We start from the raw sequence: 13,219 nt of genomic DNA, 5'->3' as shown, positions 1-13,219 counted from the left end.
AATAAAAGACTTCCTTTATCCTGTAAATGGCCTCCTTATTTACTTCTTGTATACTGTTTCTTTTATATGTGATTACAGTGGACGCTCGGGTTGCGAACGTAATCTGTGCGCGAGGCACGTTTGCAACCCGCAGCATTCGCAACCCGCAGCGGCGCGTCTGCGCACGCGCAGGTTGCAATTCGGAGATCCTGCGCATGCGCAAAGCGCGATTTAGCACTTCTGTGCATGCGCAACCACTGAAACCTGGAAGTAACCCGTTCCGGTGCTTCCGGGTTTTGGCGCATCCGTAACCTGAAAAAACGCAACCTGAAGTGTTTGTAACCCGAGGTCCGACTGTATTACAGTTTTTCCTAGTTATGACTTAAAAAACTGCAAAGTCTCCTGTAGAAATTAATTGAAACAAGTCCAGGTATATATTTTGGGTCACTGTTTGGTAAAGTAATCTCTGCACTTTCCCCATTCTTTTTGAAATTCTTGTCTGGGTTGTCCAAATGTCTTTGCTTTTTAAGAACAAGAACCCACAACAACTAGGATGTGGCTGCTTTGGCGGAGCAGCTTTCATAAAGTTTGTTATAACTGACCTGTCAGAAAGCAGAGAAAAATATCATTCCAGTAATTTACTTTTATGTTCTGCTGATGCCAACATTTAAATTTCTAGTTGGATTCAATTGGGTATGTGAAGAACTGCCTGTTAAGTTATGATTGCAAAGCCTCAGAATTGAGGCCTGGGTGAATTTAGCCTTGTGCAATGTATATGTTTAGGCTAATAACACCATTGCCCAATGGAATGTGCATAGGAATGTGCAAGTACAAGCGGTAGGTACAATACCAAAATCAAGCAGAAATAAAACATCCTATATCCTTTTCTTCTTCAAATGGGTACAGAAAGATTTCTCTACTGGCTGAGTGAATACATGAAATGTCAATAAAAAAATCAAAACCAGATTATATTTACCAAAAGCAGATTAAGGAAATGTTGTGCACAGAACACTACCCACCCTTGTTCACAGCAGCAGTGAATAAATCAACATTAACAGGGGGCAGCAATGAATTTTCACAATTCACTATTATTAAAGGTAAAAATACCCCTGACCGTTAGGTCCAGTCGCGGACAACTCTGGGGTTGTGGTGCTCATCTCGCTTTATTGGCTGAGGGAGTTGACGTTTGTCTGCAGACAGCTTCCAGGTCTTGTGGCCAGCATGACAAAGCCGCTTCTGGCGAACCAGAGCAGCGCATGGAAACGCCATTTACCTTCCTGCCACAGCCTATTTATCTACTTGCACTTTGACGTACTTTCGAATTGCTAGGTTGGCAGGAGAGGGAATGAGCAACGGGCACTCACCCCGTCGCAGGGATTTGAACTGTTGACCTTCCAACTGGCAAATCCAAGAGGCTCAGTGGTTTAGACCACAGCGCCACCCGTGTCCCTTTCACTATTACTATTACATTGCTTACACAAGCTTTCATATGCTAAGGCTTGTGTGAAGAACCATAGTTCACTTGACCCTGTCCACTGCATGAAAGATACAGAGTGTTCAATACTAAAGTCCTTTATAGGCCCCTTTACCCTTGCAGTGGGCAGAAAGGCAAACATGCCTCTGTTGCACTGAAGACCTGCTCAATGTCAAGGGGTGAAATGAGGTGACCCCATAATTCTAAAATGGAAGAAACCAATAATTTGGGCAGTATATAACAGATTAAACTGGAGACTTATGGTAATTACCGAACACTGCCAGCACATGAGTACACAAAACTCTTATGGAGGCCCTTCTTCAAACAATTGCACCTCCAATAACTAACAGGAGTCCCACATATTGCACATGGGTGGATACATTGTGTTGATCAGCCCACAAGCATTTAATCCAGAACTGCTAACCCCACAGATAAGCAAACACTCAGTATAGCCATTTGTGCAATGAAAAACTACAATCCTCCCCTTTCCCCGCAGTGAATTATAAAAATAAAACATCAGCTAAAGCTCAAAGAGTATGATGAGGCAACCAATCTGCTTTAAGTAATCTTTTTTTAAAAAATTTTTTTTTATTCAGTTATAACAAAACATATTTTCCAAAAACATATCCTTATTCCCTCCCCATTTTTCCTCCCCCCTCCCCCCCCAAAACCCATCCCCCCACCCCACCCCCCGACTTCCCTCAGTTCCAGTCTTTGGTTTCTCCAATAATGCTATTTTCTGCATGTTACAGAGTTGTATAGATCCTCCAACTGTTTAGCTAATTATCATAAGTAAAAAATAATAATTGTGGATGTTTATTCAAAAACCTGCCAAGGAGTCCAGTTCACTTTGTTGTGTCTTCAAATACTTTGTGAAAGGTTCCCATTCATCCTTAAAGTCACAGTTATCCTTGTCCCGTAGCTTATGAGTCAATTTTGCCAGTTCTGCATAATCCATCAATTTTTCTTGCCATAATTCTTCAGTTGGGATTTCTTCAGTCTTCCATCCTTGTGCTATCAGAACTCTCGCGGCCGTTGTCGCATACATGAAGATGTTTTTCAACTTTTTTGGCAGGTCTTTCCCTACGATCCCCAACAAAAATGCCTCGGGTTTTTTAACAAATGTTAAATGGAACATTTTCTTCAGTTCATTGTATATCATTTCCCAAAATTTTTAAATTACTTTACAATCCCACCACATATGATAAAATGTTCCCTCCTTTTCCTTACACTTCCAACATATGTTTGAACTAGTTATGGACACTTTCCCTAGCTGCACTGGTGTTGTGTACCATCTGTACATCATCTTCATGTAATTCTCCTTCAATAGGGAACAATCTGTAAATTTTAAGTCAGTTTTCCATAATTTAACCCAATCCTCCATCATGATGTTGTGACCTACATCTTGTGCCCATTTAATCATAACTGATTTTACCTCTTCATCTTTCGTCTCCCATTCTAATAGTATGCTATATGCGGCCTTCAGTAGTTTCACTTTCCCTTCAATCGCTTCCGTTTGAAACCTAGATCTAGTATAACTAAATCCTTCCTTACAGTCTTCTTTATATGTTTCATGTAGTTGTCGATAATGCAACCAACTCTGAAAGTGCTCTTTGATCTCATCATAATCTCTTAATTTCCATTTTCCATCATGTTCCTTTAGTAAATCAGCATATGTGAGCCATTTTCCTTTCTTTCCAAGTGGTTTGAGCAGTAATGCTTCATGTGGTGAAAGCCACCACGGAGTCTTTTGTTCCAATAAGTCTTTATATCTCTCCCATACTCTCATTAATGATTTCCTGATTATATGGTTGTAAAAGCTTCTATGAATCTTCCCTTTCCCGTACCATAAATATGCATGCCAACCAAATCTGTTGTCATAACCTTCTAGTTCTAGTGCCTCTTGCTTGTCCAATCTCATCCAGTCCCTGATGAATGCTTTAAAAAATGGCAGAAAGAGATTTTAAGATTTATCTGGGGGGGGGGGCAAAAGGCCAAGGATAAAACATAAAATACTTACAGATGTAAAAGATAGAGGCGGGTTTGCCCTCCCAGACCTTAAATTGTATGACGAATCTGCTTGTTTGGTATGGCTTTAAGTAATCTTAAGTAAAAAACCAGAGCAACCTCCAAGGAAGTAATATTTTATCCAAAATAACCCTTGTCTTTTTAGTACAGTCACATTACTGAGTCTCCTGATTTTCTCTTGCTCCATTTTGTGCACATTCCATGCCCCCACCCCTAATAGCATGCCATCATTGAGGGGTGAAACTTTCCAGCTTAAGTCCAACAAATACCACTTGTATCCGAACTGGAGTTTACAAACCAAGGCTATGTCTTCCTTATTTCTTCTTTTTCTCTTATGATCTGTTTTCTGCATATAACCAATGTTGATGGACATCGCTCCTATGCTTTCCTCATCTTCATCGGTAGCCTAGAGAGCTAAACAACATGTCTTATTTTATTTTATTTCTAGCAGCAATGGTAGGCAATCCACTGATTTCCTCTCTCATGAATAGCTGTCTGGTAGAGGTGAGCAAATCCGTTCATTTCACAATCTGAAGTGAAGTGATCCAATTTGCTGGCCCTAGACATATATGCGGTTTGGAACACAGCTATAAATTGGATTACACATTTTTTAATTCTGTGGTGCTGTTTCAGTTTTTAAAATTGCACAAATATAAATCTCATATGGATTGAAGATGGATTGGAGCACATGAAAAATGTGCATTTTTTGGGGGGGGGCAAATACATATGCATACAATTGAAATGCGCTCTGTGTGTGTGTGTGTGTGTTTAATGGAACAAAATGAACTTATGATTCAGCACAGGTGAAATCGACTCAGAACAGAAATACATTGATCCATCCATACCTACTGGCTACAGCACTTTGTTTGGCACCAGTTCAAGGTCCAGCACTTTCCCATCCTGAGGAGTATTTACAAAGAGACAGGTAGGTCTCTAGATGCCAAAGCATCCAAAAAGGATCCTCACAATCTTTCCTTCTTTCAGAACATCTATTCCTTTCAACCCATCCTGGAGCATTTCAAAAGCTGTGTGGCTCATCACACTGGTCGGTACCTCAGGACACCCCAAATCATCACAATTCAGAAGAAAAGGAAAAGGAAACCCCAGACGGCAAACTAATGGAGCAGATGGCTCATTTAATTTAATTTTTTAAAATGCCACTCTTAGGCTTAAAGTCTTAAGTGCCTTAAATGCCCAGTGCCTACCAGCTTAATCCAGGAAAAATGTGAAGTTTAGGGTTAAATGTTCCCTCTGAAGCGAAGATGCAATCGGAAAAGCCTAATTGATCAACCACATTCTGTAGAACTCTGGCACAAAGGGAAGAATGTTCTGGCCATAACTGGACTCATGTACAGGCAGCAGCACTCAAGGCAAGTGGGACTTTGGTTCAACATACATTATCATGGCCCAGACATTACTAGAGAGGAATCCTGAGCATCTACCCTGTCACCTCATTATGGAAATAGGTGAGAGTAACACATGTTCTTAACACCATCTGATTTTAAGTGAAGTATCTGCTTGACATTCATGATCCAACTCTATTTTTTCAAGAGTATTGGGAAGAATTAATGTTTTCTATTGTAGTTTCAGGAAACCACCAGATTCACACAAACAGGGTACTGATCAGATACTTTCTTCCTATGTGGTGTGATTGTGGGGAGGTTCCAATTGTATTTAGGAAGAATTTTGGCTCTGATGTATGAACAGGCTTTCATACTTTTTTATTTACAGTTCTGAAATGGAACTATAAAAAGCAATGAAAAAGTGTCAACCTCACAATGAAGCCATAGATGTCAGAATCGAAAAGCAACCAGATGCTGGATTCTTGCTTCACACTAGGGTGTACCCTACATTTTAGGTCTAAGTAACACACTTTTGCTGTACAAAACATGAAGTCCTTGAAGTGCTATCAAAATAATAGCCAGCTCAATGATAATTGCCTGGCTAACTCACATGGAAAGAAAAACATTCACACAGCAAAAGGAATGGTCAGATCAGCTTTTATTAGACCATGTTGTTGAGTACTAAAGACTCAATCTCAAGTCCAGAAAAACAGCATTACCCTTGCTTATGCAGTAACAACATTTTGAGCTCTGACGGCCTTGCCAGATTTCTTGCCCTTCCCCCTCCTGGTTGATGCGGTGGACTTAGTCTTGGGGAGGGTGTTCCCCTGGGGGAAGGTGATCCCTCCAAGCAGAGAGTGGAGCTCAGCATCATCACTGATGGCTCTCTGTAAGTGCCGGGGGGCAATTCGGCGCTTGTGGTCATTTTTAGCAATGTTCCCAGCTATATCCATAATGTCATAGGTCAGGTACTGAAGCACTGCAGCCATGTACACAGACGATCCTGATCCAATGCGCTCTGCGTAGTCACCCTTCCGGAGGAATCTTTCAATGCGGCTTACAGGGAATACCAGCCCAGCCCGGCAAGAACGAGATGTTTTTGGCTTCCTCGCATGGCAGGATGGCTCAGGTTCTTCCAAGCTTTCTGTATCACACGGATCATCAGACATGTCGCAGTCCAGCTTGCCACAGCCGCCAACACTTGTTGATCTGGTCCAACTCTTCAAGGTGCTTGCCTTGCTCTGGCAATTCTTACCTTGTTGGATTTTTGCTCTTTTGGAGGGGTTTTTTGGCTGTTCTGCTTTGCTTGCTTCAGTTTTCCTACCCTGCCCTTTTTGGATTTCTTCCTGGCCTTGCAGGTTAAGCTATCATTTGAAAGGCTGCCACAATTAAAAAAATACTGTGTGCAGAGTTTTCCATAGCCTCTTTGCAGTGAAAATAGTGAGTGCTAAATTTGGCTCCTGATAGGCTGGGGTGCTGGCCAATAGGATGCTGTGTGCATTGTTAAATCATTTCTATTATCCCAATGTTTGAGCTGAAATGTCACCCTGTTCATCACACTTCCCTCCCTGAAAACCTCTGTTGCCCTTCTCCATGTGCCTCCCCTATGAGAGGTCCAGAGGGTGACAACATAAGAACGAGTCTTTTCTGCAGTGGCTCCGTTTGTGCAATGCTCCTCCTAAGAAGGTTCAGCTGGCACCTTCACTATACACCTTTAGGTGCCAGGTGAAAACGTTCCTCTTTAACCAGGCCTTTGGCCAATTGACATCCAATGTTGTGGGAGGGAGGGATTATTGGTTTGGTTTTCCTCATTTTTTATTATGTATTTCAAGCTTTTATATTCTAATTATTATGTTGTGAACTACTCTGATATCTATGGATGAAGTGCAGTATGCAAATTTAACAAGAAAAAAATTGGTTATTAAATCAAGTTTGCAAACATTTGACATAGTGAAGGCCAAAGTTGATATGTTCAGCATACAACTTTCAGTCTGATGAGAAGATACCTAGAAAATTGACCCCAGCTTTATACTCCCCCTCAAAAATTGAAGGTTTATAGGAAAAACCATAAAGGGGAAAAACCTTGAATCTTCAATGAGTCTCACTGCAAAGTTATAAGCAACATTAGATGCATTTCATATACTCAGAACAAGGTAAAAAAATCCAGCTGCTGTGCATGATGCAATGAGCCCAACTGTCCTAGTGAGACTACACAAACATGTGGGATTCCAGAGCTTTGCTGCTCCATAATACTTTTGAGTGCCATACCTCACTGAGGTTTGACTTAGCGTATTGTCCAAAATACAACTCATGTGTACCCTTTATCCTCATGAGTCAAAGGACACCCGAGGAGCAAACTGGCTGCAAAGGTCCCCTCCAGAAGCACATGCAGTCTCACTAAGCCATACCTTGGTTTACTGAGTAACATAGACCATTCTTCTGACAAATAGAAAGGGATTGACATCTATATCAACCATCTCACATATCTAGCTTCAATTTTAAAGCTTGTTATTATAAACTACTACTGCCACCCCCATCCTATTTCCCCCTTTGCGTATTTCCTTAAAATTGTAACCCTTCAGGCAAGGGGTTTGTCGTCAGAATTCAGGGGAAAACACTTTTATTATTTTAAGCATTAAACAACAATAAGATCAATTAAAATAGTAAAAAGGAGGTGAGTGAGAGATTTTATCTTAGCAGCAGGGTTAGGAAGGAGGCCTAGTAGAATTGTCTAGGGAGGAAATTCCACAAGGTGAATACTCAAAAACAAACAAACAAACACCCTGCCTCAAGAACATAAAAGGAGCCTGCTGGATCAGGCCAATAGTCCATCTAATCCAGCATCCTGTTCTCAAAGGGCCCACCAGATGCTTGTGGAAAACCTTCAAACAGGATTCAAGCACAAGAGCCCCCTCCTCTCCTGTCTTTTCCAGCAGCTGGTATTCAGCAGCACTGACACTTCCAAACTGCAAAAGAAGAGTGCAGAACAAGGAAGAATGGGCAAGAAAACATACTGGAACAGTTCTAAGATAACCCTTTAAAGGTAACTGCCATAATCTTGAATTGGGTCTGAAAGGAAACACCAATCCAGGTGAGCCAGAACTGGAGCAACGTGCGCTACAGAATTCTGTGTCAGTTGCAGCTAATGGAAGCAAATTCCCTTCTAAGAGAGGGTTAATCTTGTGATACTAAAAGAGAAGATCAAATGAAAACATAAGCAGTTTGGAGAATGTGCAGCGATGCTTTAAAGGGAATAGCAACTAACTAAATGACTTGGGGGGTAACATCTGAATTCACACATCATGGATTTGATAGCAGTCTGCAAACCATGGTTTACAAGCCATCTACAGTTTGCTGTGACGTCTAGACTGGTAGACTTGCTTCACTGGAAGATTAAAGGTCAAGAATATGATTAGCAAACATGGCTGCGTCAGTGGAACAAGAGACCAAGCCAAGTTTTGAAATGCAGTCTGGAGAGTCATCTGTCTGTTATGGTTCAGGAGAGATAGCTCTGTAATTTATGACTAAGGGACCGGCCACTAGAAGAATACAAAAAAGCATTCAAGGATTGGCAGCTGTTCCTCCCATCTTGCCCAATGGTGCCTGACACATCCTCTCCTCCCCTCACCCCCCACCCCGCTGGACAGACCAGGCCCTTAAAGCGAGACAGAATAGTATTGGTGAAAATCGCCTGTTCACTGAGTGAGAGCATATCTGTGGCGGATGTGTCCAGGGACAGAGTGTACCCTTTAGGCATCATCTGTGGAGGTACGTTCAGCTGGCTTATCTCTTTCCTCATCACTTGGCCCTCACACTGTTGACATCATACCTTCCTTTTTACAAAACGGCATGGGGCAGCCTCATGAGGACAACCTGCTTTTCTTCTATAGAAAAGCCACAAACTCATCTAAATACTTTCTGTACATCCCCAATATATTTAATATTTTTCAGAAGTGTGAACGTTGGCGCACACAAAAACCAGGCTTTCCAAAACACAAGATTATTTGCATCAAAAATTGTTCACCTTATAACTAACATCTATTCTCTGCATCTAGCCAAGAACTTTATGAAAACAATGATGTTTTCTTAGCTGGGTTTACAAATTATGTAGAAATGTCAGGCAATGTTATTTTAATCTTAGTGTGTTAGGCAGCAACTTGATTGAAGACATTTTGGACTCTTTTTCCTCTGAAACACTAATGAATGGATCTGCTTTGCTTCAGCAACAAGCAATTTAACTCTTCTTTCTCTGAAGCCAAAATTTATCTTTGCTTTCTGATTCAGGAAACCTGCCAAAAGTCTTAGCTATATTACAGTTTTGAGTTCAAATGCTAAAAGGAAAAAAGTTACCGCCTGCCAAAACTAACTAACCCCCAAACAAGCCAGCAAGCTTGAAAACAATGTTTTGTTTTGCACAAAAAAGACAGTATAGTCATTTCAGAAACCAAAGATTTTAAACAAAGGATAACCCACCTAAGCCCAATTTTCCTTAACAAAATATATTTCTACACAAAATATATCCAAAACCTTTGGGAGCAGTGGATAAAGAAGTAAAGAAGTAGACCCTAACATAAGCCATGTTATTTCAGGTTAATCAATACAGGAAAAAGTAATAAAATCAATGCACATTTAAAAAAGTATTAGGGAGGTGACTTCAAAATGTAAAGCCAATTTAACACAGTGGTTTACAAGCTTTGCACATGTGGCCTTAGTGAGAAAATATGCAGTGTGCAACAATGAAACAAGTGTGGTTTACAGACCAGAAATCCTCAACTCAGAATTTCACTTTATTTAAAGAAGGTGCAGCAAAATTCTGCCATAAGAAGGTGTTTAGTCAGGAAGATGATCCTCAAAAAGTGCTTCCTCATCTTGTCTACAGCAGCCCCCTTCACCAATATTTTCCTTCAAACTTTACAGTGCAAAGCTCAGAACACATGCTGCCTGATAAACAGCTCTGAGGAACTTGAAAGCTAGGATACTCTTGTGTTAAAAACCAGTTCAATCACTTTAAAGCCTGGCATATGGAAATGCTGAGGGATTTAAAGAAGTTCTAAAAAAACCACACCCACATCCAAATTTAGTTATTATTCTCAGTCTAAAAATATATATGCTGCAGGGCAAACAATGAAGCCTATGCACTTCCACTGAAGGGGAAGGGGAAGAGACAAACATAATTAATTTTCATTTTATTATGAGTTGTAGAATACAAGAATCTGATTGACAGTTATGCTCAGATGTGGTATAACATTTGCTGCACATACCTTGGAAATACTCTTTTATTGTGATTTATTCCCAAGCTTTTAAAAATACACCTGATGAAGTACTCACAGTAATAAGGTTTTAAAATGGCAATCATGCATATATGTTACAGATTAGCTTTAGTATAGGTACCTTATTTTTATACAGAAGGAAATTTATCTCAAGAGCTGCAATCATTTTTGCACAATAAAGAGGAAATTGCATACATGTGATACTCTTCTTTCAAATAAGAGGCATGTGTATCATTTAGATAATCATTTTTTAAAAGTAGATTTATCCTAACTTTAGTAACACTATTAATCCTCAACTACTAAACTGGAAGGGGGGCTAATTTTTTGTTTCTCAAGCATCGTAAGTTTATGTTTACCCTAATCCGTACGTTATACTTTCCAGGCTATAGTTTCAAATGTTTAATTAAACAGAACATGAAAAGGGAGGGTGCCCACATTATCCTAACCTACAGTTCACTCTTGTTACATATTTTTCAGTTAAATGCTATCAATGCAAGAAAAAATTAGCTATGTAGTGTTCTACATCAGCTGCCATTAAGTAACAACATGAACATACAGCTTGATCATGCTAGAAATCAATGGCCAAGGCTGACACCAGAAGGTCAAGCATGCACAGCTGGCTGAAACCGGTGACATGGCAGTTCACACAGGTAAGTTCTTCTTGCATATTGCCATTTTAAAAGCAGGTCTGTGCAGTCATGTCGGTGGTGCATCTTACTCAGCATTTCTGCTTGCACCGGCTACGGCTCTCCAGAACATCCTTTTCATGTATAGATGCCAATGAGGGAAACCTGTGGCTTCCTGTGGGTGAAGTATGTGCTCAACCGCTCCTCTCCTTTAGAACACTTTTGAAACTCTCATTCTTGGCAGTTTGCCTGAAGCGTTGTTGTTTGGTGTCGAGAACTATTTGGCTCAGAAATAGAAGACACCACAGGACTTAAAACATCTTGTTGTGTAAATGAGGAAAAATATAGAATATTATGTACAATTATTATTTTTTTGCATGAGTGACGACAAGCAAAGCTTTTCACATCAGCATTATTAACTGTACTAAAGTATACCAATGTGCTACTTTACCAAGAGAAAGGCAAAAAGTTAGCACTCTAGCTTGGCTACAATCCTGCTCTTTGTTCTGCAAGTTTCCTTTCTAATGTTAATCTTTGAAAGTATGTTTTGACAGAGTACTGCTGGTATTGTGCAGCCGACAGAAAATTACGATACTGTTTGTTCGGGATTGAGAAGTCTAGTATTAGATTGCTAGTTGTCAGCAAACGACAGGATATACCACATGGTGTTTTTGCACTATATGACACCAGGCCCAGACCTGGAATACAGATAAAGCAACACTGTTTTATCAAACTTTTACATTCCTAGTACCATACATAAACACTCTGTTCCCCACTCATTTTGAACTCGGGTTTGTACTGAAAACAGAGAAATGTTATGCTGCGCACTTTGGGCAGGATTCATTGCTCTGCTGATTTTTCCCATTTTAATAAGTTTGATATACAAAGTACAGCTACTACAATCAACATACAGAAGAAGAATAACCTTTCAGGAACACCTCCCCAGACCCAATACAAAAAATAACCATGCCCTTACAAGTCCTTCCCCCATAATGGTACAATTGGCACCCCTGGTTCATTTTTTTTAAAAAAATGATGAAGCATACACAGGGAACAGGGACACAGAATGAGAGGTACTAGCAGCCATGTTTTTAGTTAAAGTCCACTCCCCACAAAACTGCAGTCCACCACCCAATTGGTGGGGGGGGGGGTGCTGTTTTTAAAGTCAACAATTGCCATTTCCACCACTGTCAGATTTCAAAGTACTAGTGCCAGACCTTTGGCAAAACTACAGAAAGCCGAAATCATGCTTGCCAAAAACCAATCAGCAACCACTCTTGGAATATAGCTGTGCTGTCCTCATTGCTGCTAAGGCATTGCTATTATGTAATTAACTAGAAATTGAATTAAAATTGTAGTTCCACAAAGTAATTATAGTACTATATTCCCCACTGCAATCTTATGCCTCTCTCTCCCCATGTACTTATAACCACTGGGATTCAGGGGTGCTAAGACAAACATACCTTCCTGCCAGTGTTCGAAATTAGCCAGGTGTGTTTTGTGACTGGGGCAGGTCCAATTGTGACCAAGTGGAGATCTCTGGGTGCCAGGCTGGTGACTGGAGAAAGCAAAATGTCGCCTAGAGAAGGATCTGAAATATTTTCCTTGAATCTTGAATCGGTTTTATTCTGAATTGTTTGACTGATGTTTTAGTGTAAAACACTTTGAGATTTGTTCTTTAAAATATAAAGTGATATAGAAACAGAATGAATAATGATGATGATGATGCCATTGGGGGACGGTGCCTAGACATTCCATTGTGGTGACCGCAGCCTAGATTTAAGGTGCCATTTGGCGATTAGATTATATATCTGAGTTTCTAACACTGCTGCCTGCATTTTGTGGATCAGGCCAAAGCCCTATCTGGTCTAACATCCAAGGACTTAGCTGCATTAATCAAAACAAAACAAAACAAAACAAAACAAAACAAAACAAAACAAAACAAAACAAAACAAAACAAAACAAAACTGTTATAAATGTGTTATAGCACTGTGACACCAGATGGCACTGTAGAGCTGAAACCAGAACATATGAAATTTTACACGGTGAGCTTTAAAATGTTTTTCTTCAGAGTCTTTTTTTATAGCTGTGTAGGTGCAGCCCTAGTGTCAAGGTGCCCAACCAGATGCTCACAGGAGTACCTGAGCACAACAGCACTCTCCAGACCTGCAATTCCTAGAAACTGACATTAAGAGACACACTGCCTCCAAGAGGGGCAGTCGAACATCGTCTTATCCCCCAACAATCCTGCAAGGTAAGTGACTTGTCCAAGGCAACAAACTGCATTCAAGAGAAAAACCTTCCCCCTAATTAATGGCAGCAACCCGTCTATCTCTGTTCTAAATTTTATTTTTTATTAATGGAATTGAGCTTTACCAATAACATAAGAAAGAAAGCTCCCCAGCCCTTGAAGCGAACAAGGGTGTGAAGTGCTTTTGCCAGCAAGCCAGGCCTTCCACCGCTCCTCTTGATCACCAGCCCCTTCCTGCCAAGAGCCCC

At 40.5% G+C, this 13,219-nt stretch overlaps 3 protein-coding genes across 7 annotated transcripts in view; 1 reads left to right on the top strand and 2 right to left on the bottom strand.

Annotated features, from left to right (window-relative positions):
- Window positions 1–13,219, top strand: part of LOC307225466 (uncharacterized protein) — a 223,859-nt gene that overhangs the window by 75,866 nt on the left and 134,774 nt on the right. The gene's annotated exons all lie outside the window — the stretch shown is intronic.
- RASSF8 (Ras association domain family member 8) overlaps window positions 1–13,219 on the bottom strand; it is a 124,816-nt gene that overhangs the window by 25,399 nt on the left and 86,198 nt on the right. Inside the window, exon 2 of one of the 5 annotated variants that reach the window (XM_079993319.1) lies at window positions 12,184–12,278. The exons of 1 other annotated variant lie outside the window; for it this stretch is intronic. The gene's annotated coding sequence lies outside the window, so the exon portion shown is untranslated. Of the gene's footprint in view, window positions 1–4,686; window positions 4,765–10,812; window positions 10,928–12,183; window positions 12,590–13,219 lie in introns of those variants that run through there. 3 more of the 5 variants (XM_079993318.1, XM_079993321.1, XM_079993322.1) reach the window with 3 other exon arrangements.
- On the bottom strand, window positions 5,550–5,993 carry LOC307224876 (histone H2A-like; the record flags this gene model as incomplete). Its single annotated transcript, XM_079992044.1, has 1 exon — window positions 5,550–5,993. One exon carries the CDS (start codon window positions 5,991–5,993, stop codon window positions 5,550–5,552), a length of 444 nt encoding a protein of 147 aa, XP_079848170.1.

This window comes from Podarcis cretensis (assembly GCF_951804945.1).
Source record: "Podarcis cretensis genome assembly, chromosome: 10".
In the NCBI taxonomy this organism is placed as follows: Eukaryota; Metazoa; Chordata; class Lepidosauria; order Squamata; family Lacertidae; genus Podarcis; species Podarcis cretensis.
The sequence above is the reverse complement of the archived record's forward strand: the minus strand, read 5'-3'. Positions and strand labels throughout refer to the sequence as shown.